General features: G+C 42.7%; 1 protein-coding gene across 1 annotated transcript in view; it reads right to left on the reverse strand.

Moving 5' to 3' along the window:
* Positions 1–24,413, reverse strand: part of LOC145352441 (latent-transforming growth factor beta-binding protein 2-like) — a 440,928-nt gene that overhangs the window by 117,849 nt on the left and 298,666 nt on the right. Inside the window, exons 19-20 of the mRNA XM_080202303.1 lie at positions 15,706–15,825; positions 9,926–10,045 (exon numbers count right to left, since the gene is read on the reverse strand). Coding sequence (XP_080058429.1) covers positions 9,926–10,045; positions 15,706–15,825 — 240 coding nt within the window. The remainder of the gene's footprint in view (positions 1–9,925; positions 10,046–15,705; positions 15,826–24,413) is intronic.

Below are 24,413 nucleotides of genomic sequence, written 5' to 3' on the forward strand. Positions count from 1 at the left end.
ATGTCCTGAGGTCATGAAAGGTACCACATCAATGTTGTTTTGTTTTGAGTATCTTCTTTATTTCTTGGCGATGAGACCTGTATATAGTAATGAAGATGACCAGAGCATTGTACAGTTTGATCACAACTTCTACTGGCTTAACTGATTGGGCCAAATTACCTGTTTCTGTGCTATACATCCAGCGTAAATTGTACTGTTTAGTTAAATAAATTTCAACTCCTCAGGTAATGAAGCAGTCCATACCTGCATGCAGCAAAATCTGGATCACATTCAGATTTAGGCTGATAAGTAGCAAGTAACATTGTGCCATGCAACTGTCAGGCTATGATCACCTTCAATAATGGCAGCATGGTTAGCACTGCTGCCTCACAGCACTAGGGACCAGTTTGATTCTGGGCTTGGGTGACTGTCGGTGTGGAATTTGCATATTGTCCCCTTGTCTGCGTGCGTTTCTTGCAGGTGCTGCAGTTTCCTCCCACAGTCCAAAAGATGTGCAGGTTAGGTGGATTGGCCATGCTAAATTTCTCCTTAGCGTCCCAAGATATGTAGGTTTGTCAGGATTAGCAATGGTATATGTGCAGGGTTATGGGTATAGGATGGATAGAGGGCGGAGGGACAGGCCTCAGTGGGATGCTCTGTTGGACAGAATGGCAAAGGAGGAGGAGTAGCCCTGACATTAAAGAATATCATAAGAACATTAGTGAGAAAGGATCTTGCCTCAGAAAATTGTGACATAAATTAATTATGCATAGAAGTCAGGATCAGCGAGTGTCAGAATACTGGTAGGAATAGCTGTACTATTGGGCAGTGCATTAATGTTGCTTTTTGTGACGGGGATTGAATACGAAAGCAGCAAAGTTATGTTTCAGTTATGTAGGATGTTGCTGACATCACATCTGGAATGCAGTGTACAGTACTGGTCTCCTTCATTTAAGGAAGGATGTAAATGCATTGGACAGAAAATATTAACTAGACTAATACCTGGAAAGAAGATGGGCTGTCTTATGAGGAAAGATTGGACAGGCTAGGCATGTGTGCTCTTGAATTTAGAGTATGAGAAACTTAACTGGAACATGCAAGGTCATGTACCAACCAACCCAAGAACAGTTTCTTCTCTGCTACCATCGGACTTTTGAATGGACCTACCTTATATTAAGCTGATCTTTCTCTACATCCCGGCTATGACTGTAGCACTACATTCTGCATCCTCTCCTTTCCTGTCTCCCCTATATACTCTATGAATGATATGCTTTGTCTGTATAGCGCACAAGAAAAAGTACTTTTCACTGCATATCAATACATGTGACAATAATAAATCAAATCAAATATTTTTTGATCTAATCAAAAAATATTGATTTATGATCATGCTTAAATGAACTTATGGTTGCCTTCAAGATAGCCCAAATATTAATATTGACTTATGTAGTGGATATTAAATATTTCAGAAACAGTTTGTGACTAAGATTCAGATTGTTCAACTTACTTCTGGCCGTAATTCACCAGTCCCGCTGCTGTGAATGGAGATCCGGCTGTGCCAAATTCCCTATTCTTGCTAGTACTCGGGCATGTGAGACTGGCCTATATCTAGTGGAATACACTATATATTCTGTTATGGGTTGCCTATTTCTATAGGCAAGAAGCTTCATTGTCAGTTTTATTCTATAAATCCAACTTCTAAAATCTTGCGGCCCGGAATTCAGAAATTACAACATGTTACATGGTGAAAGGATTTATTGTGGCTCATAGGGAGTATTATGAAATCAGTTCAAGGGAAAAATATCCTGTTTTGTTAATCTCATACTGCTGAAAACTCACCCAAGATAAATTTGGAGCAAAAGAACACACACTGCAGTAGCACATCTGTTGCAGTTTGCTCTGCAAAATAGTTCCATTCCCCCAGTTTTTTGGTTTGAATTTTTGACCTTCTACAATGTGTGATCCAAAATATGACTGGGATCAACAACATCTGCTTGAAACTGACTGAAAAAATAGGTAACTGAGAGAGGGGGTTTGGAGCGCAACTCACTGGAAGAGACAGTACGAATATCAACGGACACGGGGAATTTAATGAAGGACGTAAGTAAATCGTCATTAAGCACCAAAAAACTGATTTGTGTACACAGTTCTGTAGTCATCTTTTAAATTTTAAATTACTCTCCAGTAAATTGTGCTATTGTTGAGCTATGAATAAGAAAAGCCCTGTTGATTTCAATACATTCATTTCAATTACTGGATCTTCTGTCCAGATATAATTTCTTTCTAGTGAAACTATGGCTGAGATTTGATGCAGAGGAATGTCAGGATGAATGCATCTCCACTGGCCCTGGAGGCCATAATTCTCTTTTATGTGGTTCAGGCAATTAATTGCTAAAGTTCTGGCTTCTGCAATTCTGAGGCAGGATATCCCACTTCCAAGAGTTGCTGACAAATCTGAGGGCTGGCAATTCTTTCGTTCCAGCATTACCCAAAAGCAGTGATAATTGTTTGGGCTGCAATAATGCACACAGCAGCAAAGATTAAGCAAACTGAAGCTGGAATTTTACCATCCCGTCTGCCATGGGAATTGGACTGGGCAAGGAGTGGAACAGAGGAAGGAGATGGGTGGATATATGAGATCCTTTTAAATAAGGGTCATTAGCATTGGGGCGTCCCTGGTAATGTAAATGGGTATAGTATGATAATAATGTTTTTTCTCTTTTAATTCACAGGTTTTAAATCGGTCCACCTCGTGTCCAATGAGGGGCATACACACGATGGGTCGTACTGGGGCTGCTCTTGGTTGTTTGAGATTGGCCTAGTGTTTCATGTCGTTAGTGTGTGCCTAAACTGGACAAGATACTGGGCAAGACGACAGCTCAGTGACTATCGCTGATTGCTGTGCAGACACATGGATTTGGGCCGGTGTCTGTGGGAGTTTGCGCATTCTCCCCGTGCTTGCGTGGGTTTTCTCCAGGTGTTCCGGTTTCCTCCCACACCCCAAAGATGTGCTGTTAGGCTGATTGGCAGGAATAAATTGTCCCTAAATCAGTTTCCCTCAATCTGGATGGCCATAAAACATTAGATAGGGGTCGTGGGTAGAGAGGTGGACTGGTGGTGTTGGGATGGCGGCGCGGGCTCGTTGGGCCAAAGGGCCTGTTTCCCAGGCTGATTTTTGTTCTTTGTTCTCTTTGTCTGTTGACCTTGGGTGGGATTTTGCTATTTTGGGATGAGAGAGGCCGTAAAATCTTGCCCTGATAGTTTAGTTCAGTGTCATTGAGGATCAGGCCTTATCTGGGAGTGGAGGGGGGTGGTGATGAGGATGCAAGGGCAAGGAGGCCTTCCGTGGAGTCAGACCAATTAAGGACAGCATACTTCCATCTCTAAAGGGTTTTACAATAATTTGATAGACTCATGGGCTCAGAACCTCTCAAGAGATGTACCCCAGAGGATGTGTTGGGGAATGCCCCAAGAAGATCACATGATGCAAGCACTGCATGGGAGTAGTTAGCCAGGAAGTGTTAGAAGGATTTACTCGTGACTAGTAACTAGTGGTGTGCCTCAGGGATCAGTGTTGGGACCGCAATTGTTTATAATTTATATAGATGATTTGGAGTTGGGGACCAAGTGTAGAATGTCAAAATTCACAGATGACACAAAGATGGGTGGAAGAGCGAAGTTTGCAGAGGATGCTGAAAGTGTGCAAAGGGATATAGATAATCTAAGTGAGTGGGCCAGGGTCTGGCAGATGGAGTACAATGTTGGTAAATGTGAGGTCATCCATTTTGGTAGGAATAACAGCAAATTGGACTATTATTTAAAAGGTAAAAAATTGCAGCATGCTGCTGTACGGAGGCACCTGGCTGTCCTTGTGCAAGAATCTCAAGGAGTTGGTTTGCAGGTGCAGCAGGTAATTAAGAAGACAAATGGAATTTTGTCTTTCATTGCTCGATGGTGGAGTTTAAAAACAGCGAGATTATGTTGCAGCTATATAAGATGCTGGTGAGGCCACACCTAAAGTACTGTTTTGGTCTCCTTACTTGAGAAAGGATATACTGGCACTGGAGGGGGAGCAGAGGAGATTCACTAGGTTGATTCTGGAGTTAAGAGGTTTGGCTTATGAGAAGACAGTGAGTAAACTGGGGCTATACTCTATGGAATTCAGAAGAATAAGGGGAGATCTTATAGAAACATATAAGATTATGAAGGGAATCAATAAGATAGAAACAGGTAACTTGTTCCTACTGACAGGTGAAACTAGAACTAGGGAGGCATAGCCTCAAAATAAGGGGAAGCAGATTTAGGACTGAGTTGAGGAGGAACTTCTTCACACAAAGTATTGTGAATCTGTGGAATTCCCTGCCCAGTGAAGCAGTTGACGCTACCACATTGAATGTTTTTAAGGTAAGGATAGATAAATTTTTGAACAGTAAAGGAATTAAGGTTTATGGTGAGCGGGCGGGTAAGTGGAGCTGAGTCCAAAAAAAATCAGCCGTGATCTTATTGAATGGCGGAGCAGGCTCAAGAGGCCAGATGGCCTACTCCTGCTCCTAGTTCTTATGTTCTTTTAATTCCTGGGTAACTATCATATTGACACTACCCCGCTTCCTGACACTTCTCTGGTCCCTCCCTGACTCCTCAGTGTTTTTTAAGGGGGGGGTTCTGTACAATAGTTATCCTGGATGGACATCGCTCAACATGCACAGATACTCTCCCAAATACTCCTCTGACTATCCGACATATCCCCAACCTGAATAAGTAATAAGCTTCTGATTAACATCCCCAACCCTTAGCTACCTCAAAACTATCCCTCTGTGCCATTATACTATGTTACAACTCCACTAACCACCAATTACCCACTCACCCCACCCCCAAACACGCCCCCAATCCTTGACATACCTCATCCCCCTCAGCTATCATACCCAACCCATCCTACCCACTTATCTTTTACATATACTTTCTACCTGGCTTTTTAAAGTACATTAAACACAGCGACCTTATAGTTTACTGGATTATTGCAGTTGGTACCAATAAAAAGGGGGTGTGTTTTCCCTTTCCCCGGGAAAGGGAAAACCCACCCCTGTACTGGAAGAACTTGGGAACTGGGTATGCTACATCTTTTTCAGGCCTAGTTTGAGAGCGGATGAGAAATGAGCAGCTTCCAACCTGAATAAGTAAACAGAATGGAATGGCAATCCAACTGCATCACTTCTCGGGCATTCTGGTCCATAGTCACTATTACTGAGATTATTTTTAATCCAAGATTTAAAATTGAATTGAAATTCTACCTGCTGCTGTGGTGGGATTTGAACACAGTAAAAAGCCTGACAACACCAGGTTTCAGTCCAACCGATTTATTTGATAGTAAATAGTGAATTTACTATCAAATAAATTGTTGGACTGAAACCTGGTGTTGTCAGACTTTTTACTGTGTTTACCCCAGTCCAATGCTGGCATATCCACATCGTGGGATTTGAACCCATATCTCCAGAGCTTTTGTCAGGACTTTTGGATTAATAGTCTTGGATTTGAAGTTGGGTTCAGTGGATCCATAATGGAATGAAGTAGTCACAAGCAGCTTAGCTGGAAAGGGCAAATGTTGTTTAAGTAAATACTTTTGGTCCTTTTCTTCCCTGCTGGCAGGGCTGTTCTGTGATTATGGGCAGACTGTGCAGGATACAGCAGCCTACCATGAGTCAGGACACACAATCCAATTAGTACTGCATTGTTTCTCTAGACCAATGTAATGGCGTGTTCAATTATTTTCCTGTGGCAGCATGACCTCATTGTATGCATGTTGGCCTTGTGTTTGGATGTGCTGGATATTGTGCAGATTGCCATTGTTATTCAGCTGTTTTACCAGGTAGCTCATATACTGAGGGACAGTAGATGGTACAGATTAAAAGAATCATTACTTGTGCCAGGATAGTTTGATGACGCACCAACTGCACATTCAGCAAGTCGTAAATTTTGTGGTCTTAGAGGCAGCACTCAACAGGTCACAGTCAAAGGTACCCTGCTCCATGCGGAAGCTCTCTCTATCCTACAAAAGTCACCTGCAAGCTCTGCCTCCCTCTCTCTGGTCAGACTTCCATCTCCTGGTATAAAGAATGTTTGTTCCCTCTCTTATGAAGCAACAGATGGCAAAGTGGGAGATACTACAGATGTCGCCTGCTCCAGCCTGAAAGGATGCTGACATGAAGGAATTGAGTTATGTCACCTTTACAGCCACTGATGTTGTCGTTCTCATGTAGTCAGAATTGTTGAGGATTTTTGGTCCTTCAAACTGTTGTCAGCAGTGAAGTCTTGCAGTACACATTATTTCTCACTCGAAAAAAAGAGTTTTTCAATAAGGAATGTTTCCAATGCAGACATTTGCCCATATTCAGCTGTTGTGAAATCAAGTAGAAGTATGACCTTGCCACATTTCTAGCAGGGATCATCAGCTAGATTTTCAATCTGAATTAGGAACTGGAAATGTACGCTATTGTGTCCTGACCCACATGGCAAGCTTTAGGCAGGTGCACTTAGATTTCCAAAGTTGCAGCCAAGTAAAGATCATGGAGCTCAACCTGGGACAGTGGATGGATTAACGCTAAAAGCCAAAGGGACATTCTTGATCTGCAGTGCTCAAGATGAGAGTTACTGATCCGAAGGTGAGGTTCGTGAAAGACAAGGAGGAAAGTTTTGTCACTTGGCTATGATCTTGGAGGGGCAATCCCTCTTTGGGATGGTCAGTAGCTATAACTGTAACCCAGCAGCATTATGACTCTGTGGGGAGATGTCCCTATTTTTCTCATCCCCATTGTCCTGCCTTTTCCCCATAACCCTGGTCCCCTTCAAGAACTATCTAACTCTGTCTTAAAGACACTCAATGATCTGGCCTCCACAGCCTTCTGCAGGAAAGAGTTCCACAGATTCACCACTCTCTGGCTGAAGAAATTCCTCCTCATCTCTGTTTTAAAGGATCGTCCCTTTAGCCTGAGGTTGTGTCCTCTGGTTCTAGTTTTTCCTGCTACTGGAAACATCCTCTCCTCGTCCACTCTATCCAGGCCTCACAGTATCCTGTAGGTTTCAATAAGATTCCCCTTTTCCCCTTTCTTCTAAACTCCAACGAGAACAGACCCAGCGTTCTTAACCGTTCCTCATACAACAAGCTCTTCCTTCATTCCAGGGTTTATTCTCGTGAAACTCCTCTGGACTCCTTCCAAGGCCAGCACATCCTTCCTTAGACATGGGACCCAAAACTGCTGCAAGATCACATCCTAAAGCTTGAAATGGCCTATTCTTTCTTAACTTCCCTCCATTGCAACATTCTAATAAGAGTCCACTTGCCAACCAATCAGCACTCTCTTCCCATACAGTACAAATTGTTGTTTTCTCCTTTAACTTGGCATTCTTGTGAAGTGTCCTGATGATTGAAAAATGAGACACTTTGCCATGTCTCTTTTTTTCAGCCATATTCATTAGAATTGTTTAATTCTATTTCAAACTTTTCAATCAGCCAAATTAAAGGCTGGCTATTTGTCTGTCTGGCAGGGAAGGTGACATGGCCCTGTAATCTGCATGCACTACTAGTGATGGTCACTGACAATCAATAAGATCGGTAATTGCGCAGGGAAATGGATATTATGAGTTCCTCAGCTGCCACAAATAAATGAATTCCTCCACATGAGGCTCCCACTTGGGTCTGCCCCTGGTACAGGTTGGCATGGTGAACTTGTTGTAAACCTCAATGATGTGATGTCATGTTGGTGAAGTTTGAAAATACTGCTTGGGGTCTATATATGGCCACAGAGGGATCCGGGGAGCGGTGGATCTGTTAATTAAACTGAGAGCTTGAACCTGGTTACAAACGGTTGTCAGAATTTTAGTTGCAAGGATTATACAACACTACTAACCAGTATGCACGCACAATAAGACCTTCTTTGGAAGGAAATCGTCACTCCAATAAGCATTCACATTGGTGAAGCTAATGAATGGTTACACGGAAAATAAGGGTTGGTGAAAATGTGGAATTGCTATCCTGCCAGTGAGATTCGCATTTTGAGTTTCACTGGATCTTGAGACCCTACTGCCATTTCCATTGACAAGAGTGCGTAGGCTCTGGATTGCTCCCAATGATTACATTGAGATATGGTTTGGAGAGATGGCATTAGAGGTTTGAAAAATGGCAGAAGGGTTCAGACAGAAAGTAGGGTGTGAAAGGATAGTGGTGTTTTTGGGGGTGAGAATGCGGAAAGATTGCAGGGGTTGGGGTCAGAGATTGGATGGAGGTTTGCAAGTTCAAAAATGCGGGAAAAGCTCTTGGCTACTCAAACCAGCATCTCCCAGTTTCTTTCAGCTGCTAATCATCCAGCCTTAAGCCCAACCCAGTTAAACTGGAAGTAGGCGTGTTAATTTTTCAATTGAAGGGGGACTTCCTATTTATACCAATGTAACCACCACCGCCCCCACCCCGCCTCATTGAAACTGTTCCATCTGGGCAGTGGCTTGAGGGAGGCATAAATGACTTTGAGAAGGGCCTTTGGACATTATGTTAAAAATGCTAAATATAAAAGTTGTTTTAATTTCCCATCACTCTCTTGGACAAGTGATTCCTTAATTAGGCCCTCATACTTCCTTCTACAGTTCACCTGCTCTCAGAAATATATTATGAATCTCAAGTTGCCTCCTCCTTCAGTTACCATGCTCTGAGGGCATTAGCAACCACACACTTCCTTGGATTGGTCCATGATTGTGCTTCATAAAGTATTGCTGTGGTTTTCCATTGCCTTCTGCAGTACAATTGCCATAGTCCTGGATGACTATAAGCTGGTTTCCCCTTAAAGGGGGAGAGCTGGCTGGTGGTGATTTAACCAGAGGATCACCACACATCTGGCAAGGGACAAGGTTGAGAAGGCCAGGCCTTTATGAATAACCTTGGCCAGTACGGGAATTGAACTTGTGTTGTTGATGTCACTAAGAAGCATAAACCAGCTGTCCAGTCAACTGAGCTAAACCAAATCACTTTCTGCAGTATGGCTGACCAGGCAACTGTCCTGCAATTATCACCTGCCATCAGGCATATAGGCTGATAATCAGCTTGTTTGGCCATGTTATGAATGCACATGGTCATCAAGTCCTCAAGTGGGACTTGAACCCAGAACTTCTGGCCCAAAAGTAAGGGTATTACCACGGCACCACGAGATCATAGAATCCCAAGCACTTATCTGAAAACTTATTTTCCATGTAACAGTTCATTAGCTTCACCAATGTGACTGCTTATTGGAGTGACAATTTCCTTCCAAATAAGGTCTTATCGTGCGTGCATGCTGGTTAGTAGTGTTGTATAATCATTGCGACTAAAATTCTGACATTTGGTTGCATGCAATTACCTAATAAAGAAATAATGTTGTTCAGTTGACCTATTCATTGGCTGAGTCTGTAGCCAAAAGTTTAATGCGGATCATTTATCCAAATAGTCGCCACCTGAATATTTTATTGTGCATTATTAGCAGATAAGCAATGTTATAAGTAATTGCCTCCTATTTGAAAATGAAATTAGAGACTTAGTCCAATTAAAAAAGATTATATCTTACAGATCTCTTGTCTGCTGTAAATTTCAAATTACAAACTTTATCTGAATTCTACTAAACGCATGAGAAATCAACTTTTGTTTTTTTTCCATTACTAATATCACACCATTATCAACAGATCATATAATAGGTTTTGTTTTGGTGCAGAAATAAAATCTGTTGCAAAGTAAGGCAATATATGTAGGATTCTACATATACAGGGTTCTAACTGCTTGAAACCACCAAACTAAATATCTTCAAAGCAGAATTCAAGTAATAAATCCATGTTACAAAATCTATAATTTTACTGTATTTTCTTGATGCAGATGTCAGATTTGTGGTTTATTACTGAAGATTGCCAATGCCGTACAATTTTACTTTATGAATCTTACCTAGGCATCTTCCACTTATTGCTTTATATCCAGCTGAACAGCTGACACATTCAAAGGAGCCCATAGTATTGATGCATTTTCCAGTAGGGCATGTGTTAGGGCTACGGCATTCATCAACATCTGTTAAAATAATTGAAAAATTACCTCAGGTTTTACGAAACATCCTAAAGGCAAAGTTGAGATTTGTTATCAAATAACTGAATAGTCCATCCATTGAAAGAGTTGTTCAAGTACTGACCACAAAAGATTTGTTGTAGAATACGTAGGGCAGACGTTTTTCAGAAAAATAAAGGGCAGAATCCTCCCAAAAACATTCGAAGTGCCGAATCTGTGTGAAAACTGGAGTAATTCACGTTTTTTTTCAGTGGGAGTTCAGAGAAGGATTTCCCACATTTTGTGGACTGCAGAGGCCACCAGTGTGAATATCATTGAATTTCAGGGAGTGAGGCCTATTCCTACGGGAGAGGCTGAAATCAACACACTGAGTGGGTCACTGTGCACTGTTAGCACCGAGATTGGCCCCGCACCGATGGCCTTCTGATTGCTGGCCAGCTTGATCGCTGGCCAGCCCCATGGCCCCCGCAATGCCAGTTCTCTGAGCCCCCATGGCCCAACTGCTGGCACTTGAACCATTCTGGGCCCAGCCCCGACGACCCCCACTCCAGCTGCCCCCCTACCTGATTCCGCACCCCAAACAGTAGCCCCCCCACAACGCAATCGCGACCCCCCCCACCCTCCTCCCGCAGTGCCAACTCCCCCTGCTGAGCCCATAATCCAGCCTGCTTGGATCGCTGACTTCCCTGCTTCTCTCACCGATCACTATGCAGAATGGCAGAGGAACACCTCACCCCCACCAATTGCCCTAACAGGGTCACCGAGTCATAGCAGTAGACCATGGAAGAATAAGAAGTTGTACAGTCACCAGGAGGGCAAGAGTGAAGACATGCATTATAACCAGGGCTTGGGTAGTGTGTACTGTAAATATTTACTGTTAAATGTTATTGCACCCCACAGCTGTAACTCCTCTGTGATTTACCTCCCACAAGGATGTCACCAGTGGCAACTCCTGACCGGAGGAGGCCAGACTGGCATGAGCCCCCCCTAACCCCTGCATCCATGCAAGCTCCTGACCCCACAGCTTGGCAGTGATTGAGACCCTAACCCCTCCCTACACCCATGGGTTGGTACTTAAGAATAAAAGATTGGTTAGGGCAAGATTAGGGCCAGTCAGAAACAATAATGGGAAGTTGTGCGTGGAGCCTGAAGAGATAGGAGAGGCACTAAATAAATATTTTTCGTCAGTATTCATGCAGGAAAAAGTCAATGTAGTCGAGGAGAATACTGAGATACAGGCTTTTAGACTAGATGGGATTGAGGTACCTAAGGAGGGGGTGTTAGCAATTCTTGAGAGTTTGAAAATAGATAAGTCCCCTGGGCCGGATGGGATTTACCCTAGGATTCTCTGGGAGGTTAGGGAGGAGATTGCAGAGACTTTGGCTTTGATCTTCATGTCGTCATTGGCTACACGTATACTGCCGGAAGATTGGAGGATAGCAAATGTTGTCCCCTTGTTCAAGAAGGGGGGTAGAGACCATCCTGGGAATTATAGACCGGTGAGCCTTCTGTTGTGGGCAAAGTTTTGGAAAGAATTATAAGTGATAGGATTTATAATCAACTGAAGATAAATAAATTGATTACAGATAGTCAACACGGTTTTGTGAAGGGTAGGTCATGTCTCACAAACCTTATTGAGTTTTTTGAAAAGGTGACCAAAGAGGTGGATAAGGGTAAGGCAGTTGATGTGGTGTATATGGATTTTAGCAAAGCGTTTGATGAGGTTCCCCATGGTAGGTTACTGCAGAAAATGCAGATGCATGGGATTGAGGGTGATTTAGCAGTTTGGATCAGGCATTGGCTAGCTGATAGAAGACAGAGGGTGGTGGTTGATGGAAAATATTCAACCTGGAGTTCAGTTACAAGTGATGTACCTCAGGGATCTGTTTTGGGGCCATGGCTGTTTGTCATTTTTACAAATGACCTAGATGAGAGTGTAGAAGGATAGGTTAGTAAATTTGCTGACAACACCAAAGTTGGAGGAGTTGTAGATAGTGAGGATGGATGTTACAGTTTGCAGAGGGACAAAGATAAGCTGCAGAGCTGGGCTGAGAGGTGGCAAATGGGGTTTAATGCGGAAAAGTGTGAGGTGATTCACTTTGGTAAGAGTAACAGGAGTACAGAATATAGGGCTAATTGAAGGACTCTTGGTAGTGTCGACGAGCAGAGAGATCTCGGTGTACATGTGCATAGATCCCTGAAAGTTGGCACCCAGGTTGATATGGTTGTTAAGAAAGCGTACAGTGTGTTAGCTTTTATTGGTAGAGGGATTGAATTTCGGAGCCGTGAGGTCATGTTGCAACTGTACAAAATTCTGGTGCGGCCGCATTTGGAGTTCTGGTTGTCGCATTATAAGAAGGATGTGGAGGCATTGGAAAGGGTGCAGAGGAGGTTTACCAGGATGATGCCTGGTATGGTGGGAAGGTCTTATGAGGAAAGGCTGAGGGACTTAAGGTTATTTTCGTTAGAAAGAAGAAGGTTGAGAGGTGACCTCATTGAGGCATACAAGATGATCAGAGGGTTAGATAGGGTGGATAGTGAGAGCCTTTTCCCTCGGATGGTGATGGCTAACATGAGGGGACATAGCTTTAAATTAAGGGATGGTAATTATAGGATGGATGTCAGAGACAGGTTCTTTACTCAGAGGATAGTAAGGGCGTGGAATGCCCTGCCTGCCAACTTTAAGGGCGTTCAAATGGTCAGTGGATAGGCGTATGGATAACATTGGAATAGTTTAGGTTATGGGTCATTAGATTGCTTCCACTGGTCAGCGCAACATTGAGGGCCGAAGGGCCTGTACTGTGCTGTAATGTTCTATGTTCTACTCAGTGGTGCTTAGCTCCTAGCTCTCCTTCACTACCACTGCGCCTGAATCACACTTTTATAAAGCAGTAATGATTCAAGATGGGGAAGTGTGAAGCATCCACGAGGGGGATGCAACAGTGCCAAACTCGATAATCATAATCAAATCCATTTACTTGGGCAGAAGGTGGGTCATGTCAGAGGTTTATAGCATGTAAATAGGCCCTTCAACCCAACATGTCCATGTTGCCCTTTTTTTTAACTCCTAGGTTAATCCCAATTGCCTGCATTTAGCCCATATCCCTCTATACCCATCTTACCCATGTAACTGTCTAAATACTTTTTAAAAGACAAAATTGTACATGCCTCTACTACTACCTCTGGCAGCTTGTTCCAGACACTACACCCTCTGTGTGAAAAAATTGCCCCTCTGGACACTTCTGTGTCTCTCCCCTCTCACCTTTAACCTATGCCCTCTAGTTTTAGACTCCCCTATCTTTGGGAAAATATATTGACAATCTAGCTGATCTGTGCCCCTCATTATTTTATAGACTTCTCTGACATCACTCCTCAGCCTTCTATGCTCCAGAGAAAAATGTCCCAGTCTATCCAGCCTCTCTGTATAACTCAAACCATCAAGTCCCGGTAGCATCCTAGCAAATCTTTTCTTCACTCTTTTTAGTTTAATAACATCCTTTCTATAATAGGGTGACCAGAACTATACACAGTATTCCAAGTGTGGCCTTACCAATGTCCTGTACAACTTCAACAAAAATCCTAACTCCTGTATTCTTACCAATGAAACCAAGTATGCTGAATGCCGTCTTCACCACTCTGTCCACCTGTGACTCGACTTTCAAGGAGCTATGAACATGTATCCCTAGGTCTGTTTGCTCTGTAACTCTCCCCAACGCCTTACTATTAACTGAGTAAGTCCTGCCCTGGTTCAATCTACCAAAATGCATCACCTTGCATTTATCTAAATTAAACTCCATCTGCCATTTGTCAACCCACTGGCCCAGTTGATCAAGATCCTGTTGCAATCGGAGGTAACTTTCTTCACTGTCTACTATGCCACCAAACTTGGTGTCCTCTGCAAACTTACTAACCATGCCTCCTATATTTTCATCCAAATCATTAACATAAATGACAAATAACAGTGGACCCAACAGTGATCCCTGAGGCACACTGCTGGTCATAGGCCTCCAGTTTGAAAAACAACTCTCTACAACCACCCTCTGGCTTCTGTCATGAAGCCAATTTTGTATCTATTTAGATACCTCAACTTGGATCCCATGAGATTTAACCTTATGCAACAATCTACCATGCAGTACCTTGTCAAAGGTCTTGTTAAAGTACATGTAAACAACATCAACTACACTGCCCTCATCTACTTTCTTGGTTACCCCTTCAAAAAACTCAATCAAATTTGTGAGACATGACTTTCCACTCACAAAGCCATGCTGACTGTCCCTAATCAGTCCTTGTGTTTCTAAATGCCTGTAGATCCTGTCACTCAAAATACCTTCCAAAAATTTACCCACCACAGCTTGGCACTGGTTGAAACCCTAATCCCTCCCTGCATACATGGGTTGGTACTCAGTGGTACTCTCAGTTCTTTGCTCTCCTTCACTACCACTGTGTCTGTATCACACTTTTATAAAGCAGTAATGATTCATAATGGGGAAGTGTGAAACATACAGGAGGGGGGAAGCAACCTATAGTTCCCAGGCTTTTCCCTGCAGCCCTTTTTAACCAAAGGCACAACTTTTGCCACTCTCCAATCTTTAGGCACCACACCTGCGATTATCAATGATTCAAAAATATTTGCTAGGGGGCTCACAATTTCCTCCCTAGCTCCCCACAATGTCCTGGGATACACTTCATCAGGTCCTGGGGATTTATTTGCTTTGATGCGCATTAAGACTTCCAGCACCTCCACCTCTGTAATATGTACACTCCTCAAGACATCACTATTTATTTCCCCAACTTCCCTAACATCCATGCTGTCCTCAACAGTAAATGCTGATGAGAAATATTCATTTAGGATCTCACCCATCTCTTGTGGATCCACACATACATGACCTTGTTGATCCTTAAGAGGCCTTACTCTCCTCTTTGTTACTCTTTTGCCCTTATGTATTTGTAGAAGCTCTTTGGATTCTCCTTTGCCATATCTGCCAAAATAATCTCATGTCCCTTTTTTGTCCTCCAAACTTTTAATAATATTCATGATTGTGAGCTCTGCAGTGAACTGAGTATGGGAGATTCTTGTCTGAACTCCCACTGAGAAAGCAAATGTGATTTACATCAGTTTTCCACGAATTCAACACTTAGAACTTTTTTGGCAGAATTGCCCCAAGATATTTAATGATAGGGGGCATGCATTTAAGGTGAGAGGGGCTAAGTTCAAAGGGGATTTTTTAGAATGGTAAATATCTGGAACATGCTGCCGGGGTGGTGGTGGAGGCAGATACAATAGGGGCATTTAAGGGGCTTTTAGATAAGCACATGAATATGCAAGTAATAGTGAGATATAGCCCACGGGCTGAGAAGAGATTAGTTTGATTTGCCATTACTTTTGGCACAACTTCATAGGCCAAAGGGCATGTTCCTGTGCTGTACTGTTCTATGTTCTATATAACTCTGGTCATTACAATGAGATAGGAAGACAATTCGAACCAATTAACAAAAGGAAAAAGTATGGCACGCAACTGGGGAATGAGCAGTTAAGAATATGCAATATATTACGTTGCATTTTAACCAAACTCATCTGAAATTAATCTCAGTAGTTGTTGAATTAACTCCACAATGACCAAAGATACAATTTACTATTATGGACAACAGTCAATGATTTTACTTACCATTGCACTGTCCTAATCTACTCATTATGTAGCCCTCTTCACAGTCACAATGGTAAGAACCTGGAGTGTTGGTACAATGCCCTCTGTGGCACAAATTAGCCTGCGCACACTCATTTATATCTGCGAAGTAAGATATCAGAAAAAACAATGGATTAATTTTGAACAATTATGTTGGCAACACTAATTGAAAAATATGATAATTTACAATGTGTGAAATCAGAATTTCTTTCTTATTACCATGTCACACTAGACAATGCATAATACAATATTTTTAATAAAAATTATAATCTTCAAAAATCTTTAGTTTTTGTAAGGATGTCAGATTGGAAAACAGCTAATGTAATATCTTTTATTCAAGAAACGAGGGAGACAAAGCAGGAAACTATAGGTCGCTTAGCTTAACATTTGACTCTTGGAAAAAAAACTAGCATCCATCATTAAGGGCCTCAAAAGAGGCCAACATCTGTGCCTTAAAAGGGGCCATTATTAAGGAGGTTATAGCAGGATTAGAAAATCATAAATTGATTTGTTAAAGGGATATCCTGTTTCACTAGTTTATTTGAGATTGAGATGCTACATTAAAGATAAGATAAGATTAATATGGATAATGGTAATAGATTGGTTAATTGTTGTTTGTCTATCGTCATTGATGAGGACCTTGACACCGTCAGTCATTTTGAGGCTGGTTGCAGTGTGTCCGAAGGTGACTGATCAGGCCAATTTGGGCACGGAGTGTCCTGGCACATATTGGACAGACTTGTGTAGACACTGTAGTTGTTGTGCTGGTGGCTCTGGACTTGCACAGCTCGCACTTAAATTGTGCTTCAGCAATACACCTTGCTTTGTAAGCTTGGCAGCCTTTGTGGATAAGGCAGTGCCAGGAATGGGGGGTTTTGTGCCAGTGTTTTCCAGGTGCTCGTGTCTATGTCAAGCAACTTCAGGGAGGCCTTGAGTGTGTCTTTGAAACGTTTCTTCTGTCTTCCATGTGAATGTCTTCCAGCAGAGAGTTCCCCAAAAAGGAGCTGCTTGAATATGCGTTTGTCTGACGTATGGATGACATGACCTGCCCACCGGGTCTGTGCTCTCATCAGTAGTCTGTGGACTGATGGTAGACTTGCTCTAGAGAGAACATCAGTGTCTGGTACTTTGTCTTGCCATCTGATGCGTAATATTCTGTGAAGACAAGTCATGTGGAAAAGATTGAGCTGCCTTGCCTTCGATTCACAGTCCACAGGCATATAGGAGGGTAGTGAGTACTGCGGCACTGTAGACCTTCAGTTTTGTTGCTGGACTGATTCCTCAATGTTCCCATACAGTGGAGTGCAGTCTACCGAAAGCAGAACATGCTTTTGCTATTCTGCAGTTAGCTTCTGTATCAGTAGTCACTGCTTGGGAGAGGGTGCTGCCAAGATAAGTGCAGGTCCACCGCCTGTAGTTTCTGCCTTTTGACTGTGATTATGGGTTCAGTGTACGGCGCATGAGGAGCAGGCTGGTGCACGACGTTGGTCTTTTTAATGTTGATGGTGAGTCCAAAGTTGTCACAAGCCATGGAAAATTTGTCCATACTGACTTGCATCTCTGGCTCTGAGCCTGTATATAGGGTGCAATCATCGGCAAACAGGAAGTCTCTCAGAAGCGCCTCCTTCACTTTGGTAATAGTTTGAAATCTCCTCAGGTTGAAAAGCTTCCCATCCACTCTGTATTTGAGGCTGATTCCATCAACACTATCCTGGAAGGCATCATTCAGCACGGCAGTAAACATCATGCTGAACAGTGTGGGTGCGAGCATACAGCCCTGTTTGATGCCATTGGTGACTGGGAATGACTCAGAGCATTCTCCGCCATCCAGTACTCTGGCCATCATGGAACTGGCGTACCATCTGAATGAATTTGGGGGGGCAGCCGAACTTTGACATGATCCTCCACAGGCCTTGTCAGCTTACAGTGTCGAAGGTTTTCGCAAGCTCAGCAAAGGTTGTGTAGAGCTCACGATTCTGCTCCTGGCACTTCTCCTGAAGTTGGCGCGCAGCAAAAATCATGTCAATAGTCCCGCGGCCTTTGCAGAAGCCATTCTGTGACTCTGGAAGCAGGCCCAGCTCCAGATGAGTGACCAGATGATTTAGCAGGACTCTTGCGTGGGTTTTTCCTGTGATGGAGAGCAGCAAGATTCCTTGGTGGTTGCCGCATACTTGCTGATTGCCCTTCCTCTTGCAGAGGTGTACGATGGAAGCATCTTTAAGTTCCTGAGGAATGGATCCTTGCTTCCAGAAGGACTGGAACAACTCGGTGAACTTCTCAATAAGTACAGGACCAGCAGCTTTGTAGATCTCTGCGGGTATGGCATCTGCCCCTGGGGTTTTGCCACCAGATAGTTGGCTGACAGCTTTCATGACTTCAGCTACTACCTGTGGGTCATCCATGGCACTGTTGATATCAACCTGGGGAATCCTGTCTATTGCCTCATTGTTAATAGTTGATGGTCGGTTGAGGAAGGCTTCAAAGTGTTCAGCCCATCTCTGCAGGATCTGAGCCTTCTCTGTAATGAGAGTTGTACCATCTGTACTCAGGAGGGAGGGACTCCTGAGAGATTGAGGTCTAGAGAGAGTGTTGAGGACTTCATAGAACCATTTCAAGTCATTTCTGTCAGTGTATCCCTGTATTTCATCTGCCTTGGCGCTCAGCCAGCATCCTGCATTTCACACAGTTTATTCTGGACTGTCCTGTGAGCACTGGTAAAAACATTTTTCTTGGCAGCTGATGATGGATCGTTCTGACAGGCCCGATGAAGATGGTGCTTTTCAACAAGTAGAGCCTGTATCTCCTCATCATTCTCATCGATCCAGTCATGCTGCTTGCGGGTAGAGAGCCCGATGTATGGACAGCATCCCTGAAGCGTTCCCAGTCATCCTCAGCGCTGCCTGCGAGGTGTAGGTCAGCAAGCTTGATTTCTAAGTCTTCAGCAGGGCTGAAGCTATGCTGGGGTTCTTTAGCTTGGCCGCATTGATTCTTTTCATAACCTTGCTTCCTTGTGGTCGCCTCTTGGATCTGATGCGGAGCTTCATTTTGGAGACAATAAGCCTGTGATCTATCCAGCAGTCAGCACCACACATGGCGTTGGTCACTCTGACATCCTGCCTGTCTTTTCTCCTGACAATGACATAGTCGATAAGATGTCAATGCTTAGAGCAGGTGTGCATCCAGGAGGTCTTGTTACGGGTAGGCAAACGGAAGGTTGTGTTAGTGACGAGGAGGTCGTGTGCTGCACAGGTCTTCATTAAGAGTAGGCCATTACTGTTACACTTGCCCACTCCATGTCTCCCAATGACTCTCTGCCAAATTGCAGAGTCACACCCTGCTCTTGCATTGAAATCGCCAAGCAAGATCAGCTTGTCGATATTCTCACTGCTGATAGTAGGGCGCCTAGTTCTTCATAGAACTTGTCTTTCATCTCGTCCAGCTTGTTCATTGTGGGGGCATAGCCGCTGATCAGAGTGGCTTGATTTCTGTTCTGTAGCAGAAGCTGTAATGTCATAAGCCAGTCGTTCACACCTTTGGGTAGACTAGCAAGTTTCTGAACAAGGTGACTCCTGACAGCAAATCCAACTCCAGTATCACGATGCTCATCACTGCCGCGGCCGCTCCAGAAAAAAGTGTACCCACCTCCAGTTTCAGTCAACTGACTTACATTGGCAGGACGAGTTTCACTCAGGGCTGCAATGTCAATGTTGTATCTTGCAAGCTCTCTGGCAACTAAGGCTGTTCTTCTCCCTGGTCTGTCTGTTGTAGGGTTGTCCAAAAGCATGCGCACGTTCCAAGTGCCAAATGGTGAGTGGTGTCACCTTGTGTTTTATTTTGCTTGTTTGACTGCAAGATAGGATCCCCGCCAGCCGCAGTAAACTGGCCAGGGTGTAGTGAAGCAGGCAATGTGAAGGGCGCCTTTTCTAGCCCCTTCCTCATTCTACAGAGGTGAGAAGTGCGTTTCTAAAGAGGACTGCTCAGTCGCCCAGGTAGACGCCGTTGATACAAGAGTGAAATCAACCCTGAAATCAACTTTCTGAAACTTCATTTTTTGACACAACATACTTTTATTTCTAAACTTGATGGTTAAATGAAAACTTACACACTGAAATTTTGAGTGCTGCGATCTGTACATAATGGGATGGGACGTTCACCTGCTCAATTAGGACCAAGTTATCATGATAATGCTGGAAAAAGTGAGAACCTGCATGCTCCAGTAAATGATAAAAATTGGGAGAGCAGAGAATCCTTTCTGAAAGAATTGATGAAAAGTTTAAAGCTCGCTGCTTTTAAAGCAGATTCAGCATCCAAGAAGGTAAAGTTATTTCCTCAAAGGACAAGAAAACTCGCACAAGAGGAACGAAGAACACTGAAAATTGCTGACAATCCCGACTCAAAATTAGCTCTGTTCTCTCTCCAGATACTATCAGACCTGCTGAGATTTTCCAGCATTTTCTGTTTCAAATTCCAGCATCTGCATTAATTTGCTTTTATTATAGCAATGAATATAAGTCAGTTATGCAGTTCCAGAAATCTTAACTGATTTTTGTTAATTACCATGATCATTTTGCTGGAGATTTTAAATTTGTACTGGAAAGGGAAAAGATGTTTTTGAATCTTGAACTCTCCTGGGACTTTTTTAATGACAAATGGAACACTTGATAGGATTGTATATTTAAATTATGTGAAGCACCCTGATTATTACAGATATTATACAAGTTATATAGTAACAGAAGTCTCTCATTAGATTTTTGCAACTCACATTCAGTAGCTGCATTGACAATGTTGTCTCATCTACATTTCCTAAATTCCCCTGTCTTAAAGGATTTGGCTTCTGGTTCTGCTTCGTTCTCAAGATTCTAAGGCTGCAAAATTCAGCACCATGGCAACATTGCCTCTGATGCTACAGGGTCGGAGATACAAAAAAAATGGCTTCAGCACAATCTTCACCAATCACCATGTTTAGAAGGATTTGGTGTAGACATTCCAGAATGAAGGAGGCAGATTGTGTTGTCAGACACCAGGTCATGTTGAGTTGCGCAAAACCATGGGGAGGCAATGGCCTAGTGATATTATCAAAAGACTATTAATCCAGTAAATCAGCTAATGTTCTGGGGACATGGATTAGAGTCCCACCACGGCAGTGGAATTTGAATTCATTAAAAAAAATCTGGAATTAAGAATCTACTGTTGACCATGAAACCACTGTTGATTGTTGGGAAAAACCATCTGGTTCACTAATATCTTTTAGGGAAAGATATCTGTTGTCCATATCTGGTCTGGCCTAGATGTGACTCCAGAGCCACAGCAATGTACTTGACTTCCAACTGCCCCTGGGCAACTAGGGATGGGCAATGAATGCTGGCCAGCAACACCCATGTCCCATGAATGAATACAAAAAAAACCTGCTATTAAAAGTTAAAGTTTATTTATTAGTCACAAGTAAGGCTTACATTAACAAAGGAATGAAGTTATTGTGAAATTCCCCTAGCCACAACAGTCCGGCACCTGTTCTGGTCAATGTACTTAACCAGCACATTTTTTAGAATGTGAGAGGAAACCGGAGCACCTGGAGGAAACCCACTCAGACACCAGAAGAAATTGTTATTACTGTAACATCCTTTTTTTAAACACACACAGCTGAACATGAGAAACTCCATAAATGCTACTGACATGTCCTTGAGATACAAAAAATATCAAACTTTATTCTGTTTTGATTATTTAAAGATCAACATTGCTAAACCAAAAGATGACTGCTACAAGTCACCTAATATCTTGAATTATAAGGTGACTGCTAAGGCATTATATGAACTGGAAACTGGCCCTAAAATGTTGCTCCTGGAATCTCACACCTAAGACAATCAATGTCCATTTCAAAAAAGAACTTTTGAAATGAAATGAATGTAATTGCATCTTTATAAATGTACTGCTCTTGTGGAATCTAAGACAATAGCTATCTAAAACAGAGTCATTGATATGGATAACGGCTGGGACATTATAACCACAAAACAAAGGCTAGATGCAGATACCAGATAAACATCCCTTTATGAGCCCACTTTGGAGAACTCACATGACTTAATTGACCCTTGTTATACAATTGAGAACTCGAGCAGAGCAGTTTCCTGACTTATCTCCAATATTCAAGCATTTGACAGCAGTCGAAAGATGTGGGAGTAAGGTTGATTGCCATGTTAAATTGACCCTAGTGTCAGGGGGATTATCAGAGTAAATGCATGGAGTTGTGGGAATAGGGCCTGGATGGGATTGTAGTCAGTACAGACTTGATGGGCCAAATGGCCTCCTTCTGTATTATAGGCATTCTATGATTCTATGACTCCAGGCTGACCAAACAGCTTGCAGCAAGCCCTCTTTGAAGCCTGTTTATCTGGAAGCCATGGTTATTGGCTGGCAAGCAGATCAAGGGGGTGACTCTCCCGGACTGCTAGCCACAGTGAAGAATCCTAATTTCTGTTGAATTGGCTAAGAGAGCCAAATCAAATTCCCATCAAGTGTTGATCCCATCCCGAGTCTCCCTGTACCATGTTGCAGCCATAAAAATCATGTTCTCATCCAGTGTGGATAAGAAAATAATTGAAACTATTATGGTTCAGGTTAGAAACTTCAAAGTGTTTTATGAAGATCTCCTGAATCATACGTCCTGCATCTTGAATCTGGCTAGAATAAGCACGAGATGCTTCATTTCAGGTATGATTCAAATGATCCAATAGGGAGTTTTCATCAAATAAAGTTTATTTAAGGAAGTTAAGAGGTATAGAAGAAAATTAGCGAGAGGTTTTATCAATTACAAAAAAGAAACAAAATAACCACTACAATGTATAACTCTTAGTTAATATTTCTAATGTGTTCCAACTAAAACCAAAAACCATAGACAACAAAAAACCGTTTTCACAGGTTTAACATAGTACAGATTAATGCTCACTTGGTACGAGGATCAATTTGTTTCCTTATGAGGCTGCAATCAAATACTCCTGTGACTCAAAGCAGTTTGAAAACAGGACATGTTTCCAAGACACCCAAGAGACTCTGGCCAAGCCCCCAAAACAGCAGACTTCCACCTTTCAGGAAAGCAAGATTTTGTTTTCAGCTAACCAACAGAATTTCCAAAAAAAAGGCAAGCAGGGAGAGAGAGGGACTTGATGCTTTTAACACTCTATCTCACAAGCTAAAACTGAAAATAAAATCCCTGTCACTTGAGCTGCCCACAAGTTTTCTCTCCTACAATGACATCACCTAAGGCTGTGAACTACGGAGACCATGATTTTAAAAAAAATCGCTTAAAGGGACACCAATGTCACAAAACCAATTGACATATTTTTCAATATAATTAATGCGCTGGATTCTAAAGCCTGATTCTAAGGTCTCCAGTGCTCTCTTGTACCCTGATAACTCCTGTAGGTGTCAAACAGTACAAGTCCTGAGAAGTGGAGACATGGCACCATTGAGGGGCCAATGAGGTTAAGTGTGTACCCTATGTACCCTCTGCCAGTTCTAGGCTGCAGAGAGGGGGTTTCCTCAAGGTACCTGGGGGTCAGGATTTGGGTTTAATCTCAGGGGTCCTCCTCCAGGATGATGGTCTCATGACTGAACCTCTCCTTGTTGCAATCTATAGCAGGATAACTGTATTCACAGTGCCTAATGGGTGCTTAATTGAGCTGTACATCTGTTTTGAATCAACCATATTTAGCATGGAGGTCCTGCCAAACAAAGGACTACAAGGTGTCCTCAGTGTGCAGATTGAACATTGTTTCCAGAAAAATTGTGCTGTAATCACTCATCCCATCATGGAAAGATGCATCTACTACAGGAAAACTGGTAAGGGAAAGGTTATGTAGATTCTCCCTTCTTGCTGCTCCTTTCACCACCTGCCGCAGGCCCAGTCTAGCAGCACAGAATCACTGAGCAAAAACTGATAGCCAAGTTTCGCATACATAAGTTTCGCATACGTAAGTTTCGCTTACATGTAAATTCTTGATTACATGTAAAGACCTGCATTCCAACCATTATCTTGTAAATTGTCTGTGTCTATGTTTGTGGTTCATGAACACAACTCTTCACTCATCTGAAGAAGGAGGAACACTCCAAAAGCTTGTGCTACTGAATAAACCTGTTGGACTTTGACCTGGTGTTGTGAGACTTCTTACTGTGCTTACCCCAGTCCAACACCGGCATCTGCACATTCTATTGATAGGATATACCTAAGCATTTTTCTACTTTGTTTATGTGAAAGCTTATCTCCACCCAACATTGAATTAGATCAAAACTCTAGTAGTTCTATCATATCTAGTTGTGAACAGTAATAGATAATCAAACAAAAAGCGACAGTAAGAGGCTCAATTAGCATCCTGATTTTCAATGATGGCAGAGTTCAACATTAGACTGCAGAAGACAAAGCTGAAACATTTGCAACCACTTTTGCCACTATCTGAGTTCCTCATGCTTACAGGTATTAGACTTTTATGAACTCCCTTCACTATGTAAAATCCAGAAACAGCTGAGTACACTGTACTGCAGAAGAATCATATGGACTTGAAACGTTAACCATGTCTCCCTCTCAGATGCTGTCAAACCTGCTAATTTTATCCAGTTGTTTCTGTTTTTCTTTCAGATTTCCAACATCCACAGTATTTTATTTTTGTTTGATACAACAAAGGCTTTGCGACCTGAAAACA

The sequence above is a fragment of the Carcharhinus amblyrhynchos genome, chromosome 14 (assembly GCF_965287045.1).
Source record: "Carcharhinus amblyrhynchos chromosome 14, sCarAmb.v2.hapA, whole genome shotgun sequence".
Lineage (NCBI taxonomy): Eukaryota > Metazoa > Chordata > Chondrichthyes > Carcharhiniformes > Carcharhinidae > Carcharhinus > Carcharhinus amblyrhynchos.